This window comes from Saccopteryx leptura, chromosome 6 (assembly GCF_036850995.1).
Source record: "Saccopteryx leptura isolate mSacLep1 chromosome 6, mSacLep1_pri_phased_curated, whole genome shotgun sequence".
Classification (NCBI taxonomy): Eukaryota; Metazoa; Chordata; class Mammalia; order Chiroptera; family Emballonuridae; genus Saccopteryx; species Saccopteryx leptura.
In genome coordinates, this window is record NC_089508.1 from 170,964,478 (window position 1) to 170,982,190 (window position 17,713).

General features: G+C 49.7%; 1 protein-coding gene across 1 annotated transcript in view; it reads left to right on the forward strand.

Annotated features, from left to right (window-relative positions):
- Positions 1-6,038: 6,038 nt before the first annotated feature.
- Positions 6,039-17,713, forward strand: part of AFAP1L1 (actin filament associated protein 1 like 1) — a 69,574-nt gene continuing 57,899 nt past the window's right edge. The window contains exon 1 of the mRNA XM_066344419.1: positions 6,039-6,250. Within this exon, the coding sequence (XP_066200516.1) occupies positions 6,235-6,250 (16 nt within the window). The 5' untranslated portion in view covers positions 6,039-6,234. The remainder of the gene's footprint in view (positions 6,251-17,713) is intronic.

A 17,713-nucleotide genomic window follows, 5' to 3' on the forward strand; every position in this document is an offset into this window, starting at 1 on the left:
GTGGCCCCAGGGCATCATGCCCACAGGAAGTCCCTGGGCCTTGCTGAGGCTGTCACTGGGTGCAGTGCCTTCCCCTGCTGCTCTGGGGGTCAGGAGAGGGTGGTGGAGATCCAGAGAAAGGGGCACCGCTCTGTTTGCATTCCTGGGGATCTGAGCTGGCCTTGAAGCCAACCCCATCCCGTCAGTCCCCCCCCCCCCCCGTTTCCCCAGAGCAAACAAATTCCCTTTTTGTTTAAGCTGCTTTGAGTTGTGATTCTGTTGCTTGCCACCAAAGGAGTCATGAAAAACACACTGGCTTCCAGAGTGAAGTAACGTTGGCGTGGAGTCTCGCACGCATGCCTTTGCTCCCGTGTGAGAGAGAGTGATGACAGTTGACACGGTGCAGGCATCTGGCCCCGAGGGATCACGGGTTGGGAGGTAAGGCTCACAGGGCAGCCAAGTGGATACAATGAAGGGCTCAAAATCTGCCTCGGGCCATCACTAAAAAGTGAATTTAAGTCCTGACTCCAAGGACCCTTTTGTGACCAAAACCCTCTCATGGATAAAACATTGACCATCATACAAAAGTGTCACTGTCTCTCTAACACACAGTCTGGATCACCTGGATCAGGAGAAAACTGTCCCAATGTTCTTCTGACAGAATAATGGCACGCGCGCGCGCACACACACACACACACAATGCCACAGACTGGGTAACTGGAGCTGGAAACTGGGTAGTCCTCACATCGAAGAGTATCGGGTGTTCCTGCAGAGAGGGGGAACCCGGCAGAATCTCACGGTTTGATTTACAGAAAGCACCCTGCAGGGGGCAGCCTGGGGGTGTGGCTGGGACTGCAGCAGCCCTCGCTACATCAGTAAGCATCTGATGTCTTCTGAGGAAACCCACGTTGATTACAATAACAACTCACGTTCTGAAGGTGTGTCAGGCCCTGTGCTAAATGCTTTTCGCGTCTCATTTGATCCTTTGGGCACTACGTTTACCCTCATTTTACAGATGAGGAAATTGAGCCTTTGATCGGTAGTTTTGTCAAGGTTTCACAGTTGTATGTGGCACAGTCTGAACTTGAAGTCAGGGGTGTCTCACCCCAAAGTCCGTGCACTTGGCGCTGCATAGAGCTCCTCCCTACAGAGAGGGATTTGGAGAGCGCTTCCTCCATGCCAGGCAAGGCGCCAAGCACTCTGTGTCTGCACACAGTTGAATGTAAGTCTCACGACCCCCATGGGAGGGAGGTGCCACTAGCCCTGACTTTTTTTTTTTTGGTATTTTTCTGAAGCTGGAAACAGGGTGATACAGTCAGACAGACTCCCGCATGCGCCCGACCGGGATCTACCCGGCACGCCCACCAGGGGCGATGCTCTGCCCACAAGGGGGCGTCGCTCTGCTGCGACCAGAGCCACTCTAGTACCTGGGGCAGAGGCCAAGGAGCCACCCCCAGCGCCCCGGCCATTTTTGCTCTAATGGAGCCTTGGCTGCGGGGGGGGAAGAGAGAGACAGAGAGGAAGGAGGGGGGGGGGGTGGAGAAGCAAATGGGCACTTCTCCTATGTGCCCTGGCCGGGAATCGAACCCGGGTCCCCCGCACGCCAGGCCAACGCTCTACCGCTGTAGCCCTGACTTTTAGATGAGGTTTCTGGGGTTCAGAGTGGTTGGAGATCATGCTTTTGACTGGGTACCAAACTCAGATCTACTTGTTGCAAAGTCATGCTCTTTGTGTCCCACAAACTGAAGAGAGTGACACTGTGGGGGCAGGAGGAGTGTGGCTCTGGTGTCATGAGGTCGGGAGCCCTGGGCGCCACTCCTGGGTGTGCCCCTAAGGTCTGGTGGGATTTCAGCCAAGACTTCCTCTCTTGGCCTTAGTTTCCTCATCTGACAAATGAAGGTACCAGATAGCTAACCTCTCAGACTCCTGTCTGCTCTAAAGATTTTCTAGTGTCAGTTGAAGACATTCACATTGGGCCTCTGTAACCTGGCATCTCCCTGATGCCTAAAGGTGAAGGTGGACATGCATCCCGCCTCCCAGCAGAGAGCTAATCTGCACTGCGCTAACTGCTGGCCATCACTGCCGCCCTCGGGGTGAGGCACCCGGCTGGACAGACTCCCGCAAGTCCTCTTGCGTCCACAGTTCCCTCAGCGTTCCATGTGGGGGGGGGGGGGGGCTGTAGACCAGATGAAGCCCACAGGGGTGTTTTAGTTGGCTCTTGCAATGTTTTAAGACAATTGATATTAGTTGCCAACATTTTATAACAAAAGAGATGTTACACTAAAATTTGCATTTATGGATTCTTTTGAAAAGTTTGAACACCTGGCCGCTTCAAGCCGATGTTCCCACTGACCACAGTGGCCCAGGTTGCTGGCTATCGGCCTATCAGCTGAGACAAGAGGGCCCTGCTTGGCCACTGCCACCGCGACTCCCATGGCCAGGTCACCACACCTCCTGCCCTGGCCCTGGGGCACTGCAGTCTGAAGCGGCCAAGGGTGCTCTTTTCCTGAGAAAGCACCCAAGAGGAAGGGCTGGGCTTCAAGCAGCATTTGGGCATAAACACAAAAGCCCCTTCTCCTCCAGATACAACCAGTGCACGGGGCTCTGGTGACCACTGAAGCTCAGCCCGCAGCCTGGGCGCGGGTAGGAGCCCCTGTCCTGGAACAGAAACCGAAGGTGCGACAAGAGGAGAGGTTTCATCCAGCCGTGAAACTCGCTTTCTCCCGCAGCCGCCACTCCGATCTCTATCTGCTTTCCGGGGCCCAGGGTGGACCAGCAGGCATGTGTCATTTCCCTGGATAGGGGCTATAATGGCAACATTGTGCTGAGGGGAACAAGAGAGGTTTTCATTCAGCCACCAGCATGGAGCAGACATTCGAGCAAGGGGCTCCGGGGTTCACCCTGCACAAAGCAGCTCAGGAGAGGGACCCTCGCCGAGGAGAGAGGCCCCATGGACTGGGCTGCATGTCTGCAGCGGCACGGCACGCAGTGGGGGCGGAGAGCGCAAGGGCACTGCTCACAGACACCCGCACTGCAACGTCACTTCCTGCTGCGAATAAATAAGCAAATAAACAATCCCAGAGACTAAACGGGACCCCCCCCCCCATGACACAAGCATTCATAGAAGCCTCCTGAGTGCTTGAGCATTTCTTCACTGCCTCACTCCACAAGACACTGCACTAAGAACCGCGCAGTCAGTAAGACGCAGCACCCACCCCTGCGGAGCCTGCAATCCTGGGGCGCCAAGGAGAGGCCGGGAGAGGAGTAGGAAATTCTACACTGATGACCCAATGGAAGAACTGAGCCACACAGCGACAGAGACTGCTCAAATATCCAGATGTGCACCCCCATCTGGGTGTTTCTTCCTCTTCCCAAGGTCTCCTGAGATCAATGCTTGACTACTCCGAGGAAGGGTGGGTTGGGGCTCAGGGAGGAAGGCACCCTGAGTGCCACAATAAGGAAACTGGACTCTACCCTGTGAGCAGGGGGGAGCCATCCCATGTTATATGGGGGATCTGATTGCAGTCCTGTTATGGTCACTCCGGTGGCCCTGGCGGAAGCAGACCTGGGGCAACGTGACAAGTGAGAAGGCAAGTATGTTTCTCCCACTGGGACAAAGAACCTTTAGCATCCAAATTTTTCTTTCCCAGGGCTTTCCAGTTCCACCTGATAAGCTGAGAATGAGATTGGAAAGTCTCACTTGTTTTCACAAGACTAGGAGCAAGAGGGAGTTGAAAGCCTTCTTCCTGGTATTGTTCCCTGGGCCCGAACTTGATATCTTTTGACAGAGCTGAAGCTCTTCACGCAGCACTCTTTAGACCCACACCAGCAAACCTGGAAGACTTGGTGCCGACCAAGAAGGGAGGGGAGGATGTGAGGCAGGGCCTAAAAGTCCCGTCCAGACAGGTGTGCCCAACAGGGAAATGGGGAGTGGAGGTGAACACCAAGCATCCACAGCCTCCCTCTCCACCGCTGCCCGGGGCTTCCCACCCACACCCAGTGTCCCGCCAAACCAAACGGCGGCCGGCGTCGCCGACACATCCGGCAGCTTTCTATCTCTGTGTCTTTGCTCGTACTGTTTTCTCTGCCTGTAATGTTATATCCTCAATGCGGGCTCACCCAAATAAATGTCTGTCGGCCAGTACTGTCGCCATGGTGAATGAGTAAGAAATTCGTGATTTGTCTTGATGAACTCCGAAAGCACTTTATCTCTATACTCTGGTGCTTTTCACATAATAATTTGTAATTAAATTATTTTGTACATGTTTATTTCCCCTATTAGATTGCAGATTCCTTGACGAGAGTATTCCTACTTAGTGTTAGTTCTCCCAATAGAAACTTTAAACAGAGTGAAATAAATATTCCTAACTGAACTGGTAAAAAGTGGATATAGCTTTCAGGGTAACTATAGACCTTATTAAAGGAAAAGTATAGAAAACATATATATATAAATTATTCCTTTTCCAAAACTCACAAGTAGTCTCCTCATCCATCCCTTTGTTTTCCTGACAACAACCAAGCTGTAGTCAAGTTAGTCAACAGTGCCACCCAGTGGACATTATGGGTAATTATATAAACCAGGACCACTATACCCTCACAGAAATTTATTTGTTAATCCTTAGAACTAACAGTGCACAGGTTATATTCTCATGTTTTTACATCTTTTTCAGACCATGGCTCAGTTCATCCAATCCACAGATTCTTCTACAGATACATATAAATCTTTCTTAGCCCTTTTGACTTTTCCAATTCTCTGATAGACCTCCAAAGATTCTGAAAGTTCATCTACCCAAGCCTCCATCTGCTGTGGTAGTTATGTCCTCTATTTTTAAAATTATTACAAATGAAATATATTTTTTAAAGTATTAACTTGCTAACCTGGGAACTTAACTACAATGTATAGCCTTAATGCCAAGTGTTTCAGAGTTCAAACAGGGAACTTTTGCAACTGTATCCACTTGTAAATTGTTGGTTGTCTGCTTTAGAATTTAAACTGACCTTTTCAAATTGGAAAAGTGGGCAGCAACAAAGAGGAACTTGAGAAATAATAATGGCTCACATTTTTATAGCTATTTATGGTTTATAAAGTGGGTTTATGTCATCATTTCATTTGCCCTGCAAACAGCCTTGTGAGGTCATTACGAGATCCCCCCAGCACAGACGAGCAAGCGAGCCTCATGGGCTGAAAATTACACGTTTAGAAAGCAACAGAACAAGAGCTCAAACACAGGTTTCAGACTCACATCCCACATTTTCACCACACCACAGTTCCTGAGTGCTCACACACAGACACACTAAACAAACTATCCATGCAATGTCACAAAGCCAGCGTTAATTTCAAACTGCCCATAAAAGCAACGCAGAAAAAATTCCCAGAGCAGGAAAGTTGAGGGCGCTCTATCCCAGGCCCTCTCTCCCTTTGCACAAGTATTGTTGTTTTGTTATTATTACTTCACTACTCCTCCATGTCATTATTGACCCCGAAATAGCGCCCAGTCCACTGTCTGGCACTAGAAGGTGCTCAGGAAAGACTGGAGACTGGAGACAATAAACCCAAAGCCAGGAAACGGGTGGCAGATTCAGGGAGAGAGGTTTTGATTCCATCGGGAAAAGAAAAATACACGTCTTAATGGTCTAGAGCAGCGGTTCTCAACCTGTGGGTCGACCCCGGCGAGGGTCGAACGACCAAAAACACAGGGGACGCCCCCGGCGGGGATCGAACGACCAAAACACAGGGGACGCCCCTGGCGGGGGTCGAACGACCAAAACACAGGTCGTTCGACCCCCGCCGGGGTCGCGACCCACAGGTTGAGAACCGCTGGTCTAGAGGCAAGGCTGAGAGATACGATAGTGAGCCCCCCGTCACGTGCGGAGAGCAAGCAGATCAGAACACCGCCTCGATCAGGGCTGGAATAGGACGCGCGGCGAGGCAACGAAAGCGCGGTAACCGGAAAGTGAGTCCTCTGAGCCTCAGCGGGAGGGGCGTGGAGGGCGTGCGGAAGGCAGGGCGTGGCACGGGCGTGTGCGGGACAAGGGACACCGGCCCGCGGCCCAGGGGGCGAGGCGTGCTCCGGGTCTATTCCGGGAGAGGCGTGGAGGGGCGGGCGGGGGTGCCTAGCGAGCATCCTGTCTGGGGGAGGGGACGCACGGAGGGCGCTCCCGCGGGGCGGACTGGAGAGCGCAGCGCGCCCGCCGCCGCCAGCCCCGCCGGAGCCACCGTAACCGCGCCGCGCGCCCCAGGGATCGGCCAGCGCCATGGACCGAAGCCGGGGTAAGAGGAGCCGCAGCAGCCGCACTTGTTGCTGCGCGGGGTAGGGAAGGGAGAACCGGGCGATCTGGAGGCCAGAGAGGAGGAGGGACAGAGGGACAGTGGTGCGGGGTGGGGTGAGAGGAAGGCCTGGTGCTGTGTGTGCAGGTGCCTCCCGCTGCCCCAGGCAGCCCGGTGTCTGTTAGTCCTGGGGCTGAGTGGCCTCCTGTATGAAACCCAAGTTTCATACACCCATAGTCCTAACTTCATAAAAGAATCCTCCCAGGATTCCTGTGCCCGGCGGGCTTTCCCACCCGACTCCCCACAGAAAGGGTATAATAAGGGTAACAGGTTACAGCCCAGAAACACCGGACATGTGAAGACACCACGGTGAGCTTGGGGAAGAGCCCTAGCAGAGGGAAGCCTGCAGCTGCTGCGGGCCTGGGAGGAGGAAGAGCAGGCACGCGTGGGTGTCTGAGCCCTGGCTCTGTTCCTGACAAGCTCTGTGACCTTAGCCCAGTCCCTTCTGCTCTCTGGGCTAGTGACAACTTTGCACTAGTCTCCAAGGCCTCCTCCTGCTTAAACTCTCAGGAGATGAGTGTATTTGATAGAAATTCACACAAGTGGTGGGGGCTTGCAGAAATCGGAACTGACATGGAAAAGAGCCGTGTTCACAGGGGGCTGTGCTTAAGAAAAGGTTTAGACAGCTCAAAGGGCAGGAGTGTGTAAAGAAGTGACATGTTTGGACCTGGGAACTGTGTCTAAGGCTGGGACACCAGGGTCCTAACGCCTGACCTCTGAGATCCAAAGAGATCACAGGTTTGAATACACCTGTTTAACTGGTGAATGTGGAGCCAACAACAGAAGCGTTATTATTCTTGTTGTTATTATTATTGGAAAATTCTCCCCCCTCCCTACAATAATCTTACACCTTTCCTCCATCTGCCTGTTTACTGTGCTGAGGCCACCACGGGGGAAGAGGAGTGACCAGGGATGTGGAAGCAATTAGGAGGACACTGGGCAAGGACATGTGTGTGAACAGGTGTCCGGGTACCCTCCCCTAAAAAAAGGGCAGAGTTCAGAGAGCTTTAGGGGATCCCTGGCTCCCAGCTCAAGCTTTATAAAGCAGTTCTCACTGTTAACTGACTCCTAGACAAGTCTGCAAAGAATATACACACTTGCCAGGGAGGAAAAGAAAAAGAGAGAAGAGGCACCTCTAATGTCCCTCAGTCCTCTGTCCCGTCCTCTCACATCATACATGTCAACTAGAGTACCACCCCTACCCACCGACACTCCCCCCACATACACACAAATTGTCAAATTCCACCCTGTCTGGTCCCCAGTACAAAATTCCGTAACTAGCCTACCCAGAATTATGGAAAGAAGACTCTGTCCCCCTCAGGCACACCAACGGGGACAGTAATTCACTTAGTTTTAAATAACCATTGCTTCACTTCAGAAGGCCACCTCCACAGCACGCTTCCTAGGGAGCTGGGCTTCCCAGGAAGCTGCTAGGACTCTGACTGTTCCTGGGCTCTGACCCTCTCCCCAAAGGCGGGTTCTCTGAAGCTCCTTCCCTTCTCCTTCACAGTTCTCAGCACCATGTGGCACGGCTAAGCCTTGGTTCTCCCACTACCTGTTAGTGAGTTAGTATCTACCTCCCCTGCCCTACTGTGTGCTTCTAGAAGGCTGGGGTGGATCCGGGTGGTCACTCTGCTGACACAATGCCTGGCACACAGGCGCTCACTAATAGTGGTTCCATTAGTTAATTAATATATAAAACATACTATATATTACACTTCAGGCGTAGTTGTCATGCTGATTTAAAATATATGTATATATTACTAAGTCTTCACATCAGAACAGTTTTTCGTGACTTGTAAAGGCCTTCTCAAAATGCAAGGAAAGTGGACGGGCACTCGGGCCAGGTTATCTGTCTAAATCCTCAGCTGTAGTAGTCGCCCATGATAGATTATTGAGAACACTTTATGAATAAAGGCAGAGGTGGCTACATATTAATTAGAATTCCAAATATGTATGTCTTTTTAAGATAAAATGTGAGACTTGAAAAATCATTCCAGCAGAACTTTCTCATTGTACCATTGTCCCCAGGTGGGGGTGTGCACACTCTTCTGTTGTCAAGGAAGGTTTCCGAAGTGTGGGTCTCATTTCGACCTCGGACCTGCCACGTGGGGAGTGCTACCATGTGGAGAAAGGGGTTGTCGAGCCCAGGTGCTGTGGAGGAAAGCACACTTCAGTATTAGTAACAACTGAAATCACCAAGTTCTTACCACGCACCAGGCACTACGCTCAGCTTCTCTTGGAACAAGAGATGGGCTAGGGGCTATGATCAGGTACTGTCTCTAATCCCCACGTCATAAACGCAGGCTTGGCAGGTAGGTTAGACAGCTAGGGCTGCCATAACAAAATACCATAGGCTGGATGGCTTCAATGGCAAAAATCTATTTTCTCACAGTCCAGGAGGCCGGAAGTCCAAGATCAAGGTGCCAATTGGGTTGGCTGCTGGTGAGACCGTTTTTCCAAGCTTGTAGACAATCACCTTCTCACTGCCCTCACACGGCCTCTTCTCTACATACACAGAGGAAGAAAGAGCTCTGGTGTCTCTTCTTCTTCTTAAAAGGACACCAGTTTTAGGGGATTAGGGCCCCATCCTCATGACTTCATTTAATCTTAAATATCCCCCTAAAGGTTCCACCTCCAAATACAGTCACATTGGGGGTTAAGGCTTTAACATATGAATGGGGGTGGGAGGTGATACAATTCAGTCCTTAAACAGCAGGGCCACTGACATTAACTTGAATAGTCAAGCGCCGTGAGAGAAACAGAGCTGAGTTAGAACTAATGTCCTGATCTTAACCTTGCTTCTGACTGCCTGCACGGTGGCAGCTGCCCTGCCCAAGCCCTAGCGCAGGGCTTGGGCACCAGACACTCCTGCTACAAGCCCCAGCGCCTCCCATTGCGCTGTGGCTACACTGTTCAGATCTTCAGTAGCAATTACATCATCAGAGTCAACTGACTGGAGAATGGACGTGGGTGTTCTAACAGCATATGTGTCTTCGCATGAGTAAAGCAGGATTCATATGATGTAGTAACAGACTTCGAAACTACTTCTATTATCATGAAATTCGTTCTAGCAGGATTTCCCAATTCATGAATCTCATACGCAGAGAAGCAGCCATGGGGGAAGGTAACACCTTCGCTATAAACTAATATACCAGTTCTACAGGACAAGTAATTAACTTATCCTTATATGAGAATAAAATATGGATACTGAGAATACCTATTCCTTGGGGTTGGTGTAAGTATTAACTGCATGAAAAATACTTCAAACAATGCCTAGCCCGTGGGGTCCACTCAATAAATGCTGGCTGTTGTAATAATTAAAATCATTTAAAACCATATGGAACATAATGGCATCACTTTATAGAGCTCTGCTTGGTCCCTCCACATACTGGGCTTACTCTAATTATACTTTTTGAGCCCCTACTTTGTTTTAAGTAGTGAGTTGGTCAGCTTTTGTACAACTATGAGACAGGGCCCATGTCATAATCTTCTCTGTAGCCTGGACCTGCTTTATGGTGCTTATCTCTAGGAAATCCGAGTTCATTAATGGCAAGGCTCTCCAACTGCCATTTCTGAGTGTCGTCTTCTCAGGTCTGTTGCCTGTATTTGTGCCTATGGACTGTGTGTGGTTGTGTCTTCACAGTTTTGCTCTTTGTGAACTTTTCAGTCTTTTCAAGACATCTTCTCTTTAAAGTATTTGGTCTAAATTTTCTCTGATTTTTTTAATATGCCTAATGTCCAAGGTTATGGCTGATCTGCCTGGCTGGTATGAAGTCATTGACTTCCCCGAGATTTCTTTTCTTTCCACTTCACAACTAGTTCTTTTTCAACTGAGCAAATTCAGCCCAAGATGGGAATTTCTTCTGCTATGTACTGTATTCTTTAGGAGATCATATTGTCTACTGGGCAACTCAAGAAATAATTTGAAGCTCTGCTCTTCTTTTTTTTTTTTTTTTTTTTGTATTTTTCTGAAGCTGGAAACGGGGAGAGACAGTCAGACAGACTCCCGCATGCGCCCGACCGGGATCCACCCGGCACACCCACCAGGGGGCGATGCTCTGCCCACCAGGGGGCGACGCTCTGCCCACCAGGGGGCGATGCTCTGCCCCTCCGGGACGTCACTCTGTTGCGACCAGAGCCACTCTAGCGCCTGGGACAGAGGCCAAGGAGCCATCCCCAGCGCCCGGGCCATCTTTGCTCCAATGGAGCCTCGCTGCGGGAGGGGAAGAGAGAGACAGAGAGGAAGGAGAGGGGGAGGGGTGGAGAAGCAGATGGGCGCTTCTCCTGTGTGCCCTGGCCGGGAATCAAACCCGGGACTTCTGCATGCCAGGCCGACGCTCCACCAATGAGCCAACCGGCCAGGGCCTCTGCTCTTCATTTAATGAAATTTTTACCATTCAAGAGATGCTAGAAGAACCCAATCTAACTGTGTCTTGCCCTCTGGTGGGCCAGCTTTGAGATTATTTGGAAAGCCACATTTCCCCCATCCATAGCTTCCACTGACCAAGCTGCCTGTAGCTACTCTTCTGATGAGCCTGTCCCTGTGGCTGTGAATTCCCATACCTCTTCCCTGACATCCAAGTTCATTCTCCCCACTGTTTCTATCAGTTCCTATCCTTCTGAAGGAATATTCATCCATACGCATCTTTTTCCATCCAAACATGTCACCTTCAACAGCCTGGTGACTTGGTAGAACTGAGTGATTCAGGGAATGGACAAGCTGGGGCTTGAGTCTAACTGTAACTTTCTGGTTGTACGATCTTGTATGAATCGGGTAAGTTGCTTCATTTCTCTGACCTTTACTTTCATTTCACTGGGCATGTCATGGGAAAAGCTAGCACTTAGGAAGTATTCAATAAACGATAAATGATGATGTTACATTTATCAAATATAATTACTTGAATTGTAGCCAAACTCTGCAGTGGGCATCTGTAGCCATATGGAGCCATGGTATTTAACACCACTCTCTTGCTCGTGGGGGCTTTTTTGGTCTCTGGGCCCCACTTCCACGGCCCTGTCCCCCTCAGCCTCCCTAGTGTTTGGCTTCTCCATTTTAGTCCTTTTCTTTTCTGCCTCTCCCTCAAATATCAGTTTCAAGCCCCCCTTCTCATGTGGGTGAGCGCCCTGCCAAACAAGTTCCTCCCTCCCCAGCCTCTGCCAAAAGCATATCATTATTCCAGTCTGATCTTTGGTTTGGAAAAACAATCCTGTTTTGGGATACCATCAGCTTCTCATACCCTTCTTACCCTTTTAAAAAAGAAAAGCTTGCAACTGGACAAAAAAAAAAAAAATTAATCCCACGCGTACACATGCCCCCACCTCCCCTACGCATTTTCCTCCTTCCTTTCCTGGCCAAATTTCTCAAATAAATGGTCAGCAATCACAGCTTCCTGTTCCTTCCCACACTCTCGTCCATTGCCTGCAGCGTCACCTCCAAGCACACCTTCTGCTGAAAGCCCACTCTTAAGGGTTACTAATGGTTTCCATTTTGTCTAATCTTCACCTATTCCAAGTCCCATCTCTTGGACTTCTTTATAGCTCTGTTGACCCTCCACTTTTTTCTAAATGTATTCTCCAACTTTGCAGAGATGGGACAGCATGGCTTTTGGAATCAAGTTGAATAGATCTAGGTTGAATAGCCACCACTCCATCTTTCCAGGAAGCCTGCGCTGCCTCTCCCATCCCCCAGTCCCTCTGTTCTACGTGCTCACAGCCTCAGCTTCTCCTGCCCTAAGGCAAGTGACCCAACTCAGTCTTGTTCCCTCAGTCTGTAAAGCAGCAAGGACACCGCGTGCTGAGAGACTGAAACGTGCTCACATGGGCGGGCCGGCATGCAGTACCTGACTGCAAGTGCCTGGCCCGTGACGGGTGCTTACTAATTGCTGTGTCCCGTATTTCCCTCTGGCTCACTGGCTGTCATCCTCCATGGTTCTTGCTCCTCTCTCTCTCCCTACCTCCCCACAATGACACTCACTCTTGTAGAGAACAAGCCCCTCTAGGAGGGGGCTCGCAGTGTCTACCTTCGGCCGTGAGTTACTCCTGCATTACCTTCAGCCTGTGGTACATTTCCATTCGGAGGTCAACTCAACCTCCAAGCGACCCAATTTTGAACTCATTCTGTCCATCACCAAATCTAATGACCCTTCCTGTTTCTCTTTTTCTGTTAGCAACACAACCATGTGAGGAGCTATTGAAGGAAATGGGGCTGTTTGTGAACAAGACTGAATTTGAAGGGGGCACATGGGATCAACCCTGTTGAAGTGATAGACTCTCCAGGAAGCTATGCAAAAGTTAAACAGAGGCTTATTTGGGCTCAATCTAGGAGAAGCATTCAGATGAAAAGAGGTATTTGATAACAGAATTGGAGTTGCCCAGGGACACCATGGAGCAGAGGTTGATTGGCCACAAGTCGGAGAAGCCATAGAATGGCCTCTGTGAGGACACAGTAGTTATATAGGTTAAGAACAACTGTCACTTAATATTCACGATGTTTCCATAGGCAGGTCCCTTTTGCAAGTTATAGAGAATAGGGCTTCTAGGAATGAATACTTCAACCTAAAGCATTCATCTTTTATTTAAATATATATAACATAATAGATTTGAATTGACTTATGAATTATCTCTGCTTGTGGATGGAATTTGGGAAGAGGGCCTAATGCAATTAAAGACAGTTATTTTAAACTATAGATTTGGCCTGACCAATGGTGGCACAGTGGATAGAGCATCTACCTGGGATGCTGAGGACCCTTTGAAACCCCGAGGTTGCCAGCTTGAGCTTGGGATCATCAGCGTAATCCTGGGATCGCTGGCTTGAGCCCAAAAGTTGCTGGCTTAAAGCCCAAGGTCACTGATTTGAGCCCAAGGTCGCTGGCTTGAGCAAGGGGTCACTGGCTCAGCTTGAGCACGCCGGTCAAGGCACATATGAGAAAACTAAAGTGAACTGGTACACAAACTGCTTATTCTCTCTCTCTCTCTCTCTCTCTCTCTGTGTGTGTGTGTGTGTGTGTGTTTCTCTCAAGAAAAAAATAACTATAGATCTGATCATGCTTAAACCTTTCAGTAGTTTCCCAGTGTTCTTAAGAAATAGACTTCAAGCCCCGGCTGGGTGGTTTAGTGGACAAAGCAACGACCGGCACACCAGAGGTCACTGGTTTGACCCCCGGTCAAGGCAAATATGAGAAGCAATCAATAAGTACACAACTAAATGAAACAACTACGTGAAGCAACAAATTGATGCCCCTCCCCCCCCCCCCCCCCCCCCCCCCCCCGTCTCTCAAAATCAATGGAAAAATTTATAGAGAAGAAAAGAAAAAGGCCCTGGCCAGTTGGCTCAGCAGTAGAGCATCAGCCTGGCATCTGGAAGTCCTGAGTTTGATTCCTGGTCAGGGCACACAGGAGAAGCACCCATCTGCTTCTCCACCCCTCCCCCCACCCCTTCCCCTTCTCTGTCTTTCTCTTTCTTTCTCTCTCTCTCTCTCTCTCTCTCTTTCTTTCTCACAGCCATGGCTTGAATGGTTGGAGCAAGTTGGCCCCATGTGCTGAGGATGGCTCCAGGGCCTTGCCTCAGGTGCTAAAATAGCTCAATTGCTGAGCAACAGAGCAGCAGCCCTGATGGGCAGAGCATCCCCTGGTAAGGGGCTTGCCAGGTGGATCCCAGTTGGGGCACATGAGAGAATCTGTCTCTCTGCCTCCCCGCCTCTCACTTTAAAAGAAAAAAAAAAAGAAAGAAAGAAATAGACACGATCCTGTGGTGGCCCTCAAGGTCCTGCCCTATCTGTTACAAACTTACTTGGGGCCCCTGTCCATCTCTTCCTGTGGGCTCTCCTCACACTGGCTTTTGTACCTTTACCTGGTTAACTGCTACTCATCCTTAGCAGTCTGCTCAGACATTACTTCTTGAAGGCCATCTTTCCTAGTCTCCCAAACTACAGCTCCCTTTTAAGGTGCTCCTAGCACCCTATATTTCTCATTTGTTGCCATTTACACAATTCTAATTAATTGTAGCATTGAATTAGCTTTACTGTGAGCTCTGTGACGTCAGGGCTTCTCACTGCCCACAGCTCTTTCTCCAGCACCCAGTTTAATGCTTGGCACACAGTAGGTGCTCAAAAAAATGTCTGTTGAGATGATGAATAAATGAAAGAAAAACATGCACAGAATGGAAACTGGATGTGGCCACTTCCAACTCCAGGAGTCTCCATTTCAATGATCCTCGTTTTAGGGACAGAAACGTAGACGTCATCATTGTTCATCACTTCCTTTGCCTTCATCCCTTATGCAGTAAGGCTCCAAATCCTACTGACTTTCACTGAAGAATGTGTCTTGGATAGCGTCTTCTATATGCCATCATCTCCTGCAGGGCTCGCTCTTTCTGCTCTCGCCTCTCCAGCCTGCCTGCAGGACCACTCCTACTGTGTCTGCAGCAGGGGTCCTGGAATCCAGCGGGCTCGGAATCATGTCCTAGTGAGCCTACTGAAAATATAGTCCGTGATGGGTCTGATCAGGGGGTCTGGGCTGAGGTAGGGAATTGTGTAATTTTCGCAAAGCTCCCAAGTGAGTCTGAGTCTGATTGTTCTAATGCACAGCTTTTACCATGACCCTCGACCCTGCTCAGACACCTTCCAGGATTCCCTGTCTTTCACACTTTTCTACCAAGTGGGTCCAAAATAGCCTTCTGAAATGTCTCATTTTATCTTTAAAAAGCCAAGCAGATTTCCTATTATAGTTCACAATATATCTGTATACACTGCTGCCCCAAATATCCCGAGATGCTCTGTGTTTATTGGGAGGCTTCTCCTTCCCTACCCCGCCCTGCCCTCTGCCACGGGCTCTGCCATAAGGTTACATGGACACTAGCCTGGGAAGATAAACTCCCCAATAAATGTCCCAGAACACAGGGCCAGAAGTGGATCTGGGCATGGAAGCAGAAATCCCACCCCCCCAGCCCTGGCTCACCCACGCTTTTCTGCAGTATGGGAACATATAAGCTTCTAACATCTATAAGCATTTTCATATTGGCTGGTTCTGTCTGTCCATTTCGGCTTCGTGTCAGGGGTGCTGAGCATCACGGCATGCTTTGCTCAGACCCTGGCTGCCTCTGGTCATCACACATAATCTCGCTCAGCAGTCATGCACTGGGGGGTTGCTATGGGCAGGAAGGAACCTGGGTAACAGGAGCAGTATTCGGAGAACTGACCACTACCACCCTTTCTCTAGGGGCCCTCCCAGCCCTGTGCTTCTCTCCTGTGGCTTCTTTCAACTCTGGCAAAAGCCCCACGAAGTGGACAGCTAAGACATTCTTCCCGCTGGACAGATGTGTAAAAAAAAATGACATTCAAAAAGATGATTCTGTTGTTCCCCTCCCTGAAAGAGACCACTCAGCATCACGTCCCCATGAAAACTCCCTGCCACGCCCCCCCTTCAACCTCCTCTCTGACTTCAGTTACCTCCACCTTCTTTTAGGAGACTACACTGCACTAACTTGTGTGCATCTTCTGTGTAGGGATGAGTCCTACGGTTTGAAGCCGTCTTTTCATCTCATTTCCAGTGTCTAACTCTAACCCATAGCAGATGTTTAATAATAATAGCCAATGAGTGCTCACCGCGACTCGGGCAGTTTACATGTGTATGTCGGGCCACTTAATCCTCTCAACAAGCACGGAAGTTGAGGCAGGTTAGCCCTTACGTCCATAAAATATGCCATTGATTTTATTAAGGGAGAAATCCCATCCAAAAATGTTGCCCACAGCTATGAGTTCAGAGTGTCTGTGCAATGTGTAGCTTCCATTTTCTAAGATCACAGGGCCTGTCTATGAACTGTAAATATCAAAATGCAATTTTGTATTATTAAAAGTTTTGTAGTTTGGGGCAACGTCTGGTTTTGTGGCAGGCGGAGGAGCACAGCCCCTGTGGAGGCCTCGTTGGGGCTCCCATTGGGGTGAGAAGGCTCAGGCTGTGTGAGGGTTCTGATGTATTTGTAATATGTATCTCCCTTCAACACTACAGCCTCACCCCCCACCAAGGGAATCCAATGGGAATGTTTATCCTGACTGTCCCCTGTTGAATTTTAAACTTATTTCCTGCTAGTTACTTTCATTACATAGTTACAGATTTGTTATATAATTTAGTTTTAAATTTAATTTTATATATTTAAATTTCCCCATTTTACAGATGAAGAAAGTGAGGGTTAGAAAGGTTTATTTACCCACCCTGCCAACCTCCAAACCTAAGTTCTTTACCATTTCTTTCCACTGCTTCTCCGTGAGTGTTGGAGCGTCAGTCATCCCCAGGTCAGTACTAGGAAGGACTTGTTAGATAAGCCACAAGGACTTACCAGGTGAAGACCTCGGGGTGAGGGCAGGGAGGACTCCAAGCAACAGGGGAGGGAAAAGGGATCTGAACAACAGGGCTGGGCAGCTGCCGGTGTGGTTGAGTTTCTTACCCTTTATACTACTATAGTGGCCCTAGGAGTTCCGGTGTTTAGAATTCAAGAAGCTCTGATTCTCCTGGAATTAACAGAGGCTGCCCCCAGAAGGCCCAGGCAGGGTTTGTCGTCCATCGAAAATTCCATTTGGGAATCCCGCCACACCCAGGCCGGGGTGGAGGTGAAGAGCCAGCCAGGCAGGATTCTTCTCCCTGACACAGTTGTCAGGCTGCAGCGGGGCAGAATGTGGCAACACATTGCGGTCATTCCAGCTCTGGGGAATTGACTGACAGCCAGTCCTGCGGGAGGCAAGCTCGGCTTTTTATAGCCCTCTAAGAACCTGGGGGAAACTGATCTCCTGAGAGGGAGACATGGGGCACGTGCCTTTTCCAGGCTCCATTCCCTCAACTGTGGAGTCAAGCGGGGGGGGGGGGGGGGGGGGGGGGGGGGGGCGGGGGGTGAAACTGCACTCACTGTCTGGGAGGCAGGGATCCCAACCAAACCCAACTCCCTGAATCCCCTTTCGGGTTTCAGTTTCCTCAGCTGTCAGGTCAGAGTATTATAGTGCAGGGATCTGCACACCTCAGCCTGTGGATCAAATCCAGCCTGCCACCGCTCTTTGTAAATCAAATTTTATTGGAACACAGCTATGCCCATTCATTATGCATTGTCTGTGGCTGCTTTCTCCCTACAAGGGCAGAGTTGGATTCGTTGCAACTGAGGTCACATATGGCCTGCAGAGCCTAAAATACATACTATCTAGTCCTCTAAAGACAGAGCTTACCAACGGCTGGATTTGAACTGGAGAGTTGGGAGTGTCAGCCTGGAGCACAGTGGTGAGCAGGATTCTGAGGGTGTGTCCTGGAAGGAATGAAACACTGTCCTCAGACCATACAAAAGTATGTGTTCAAGAGTAGCGTTGGAAGAATGCCATTTACGAGTGTTTTTCAAACTACCGTTAGCCCCAGAATCCTTTTGCA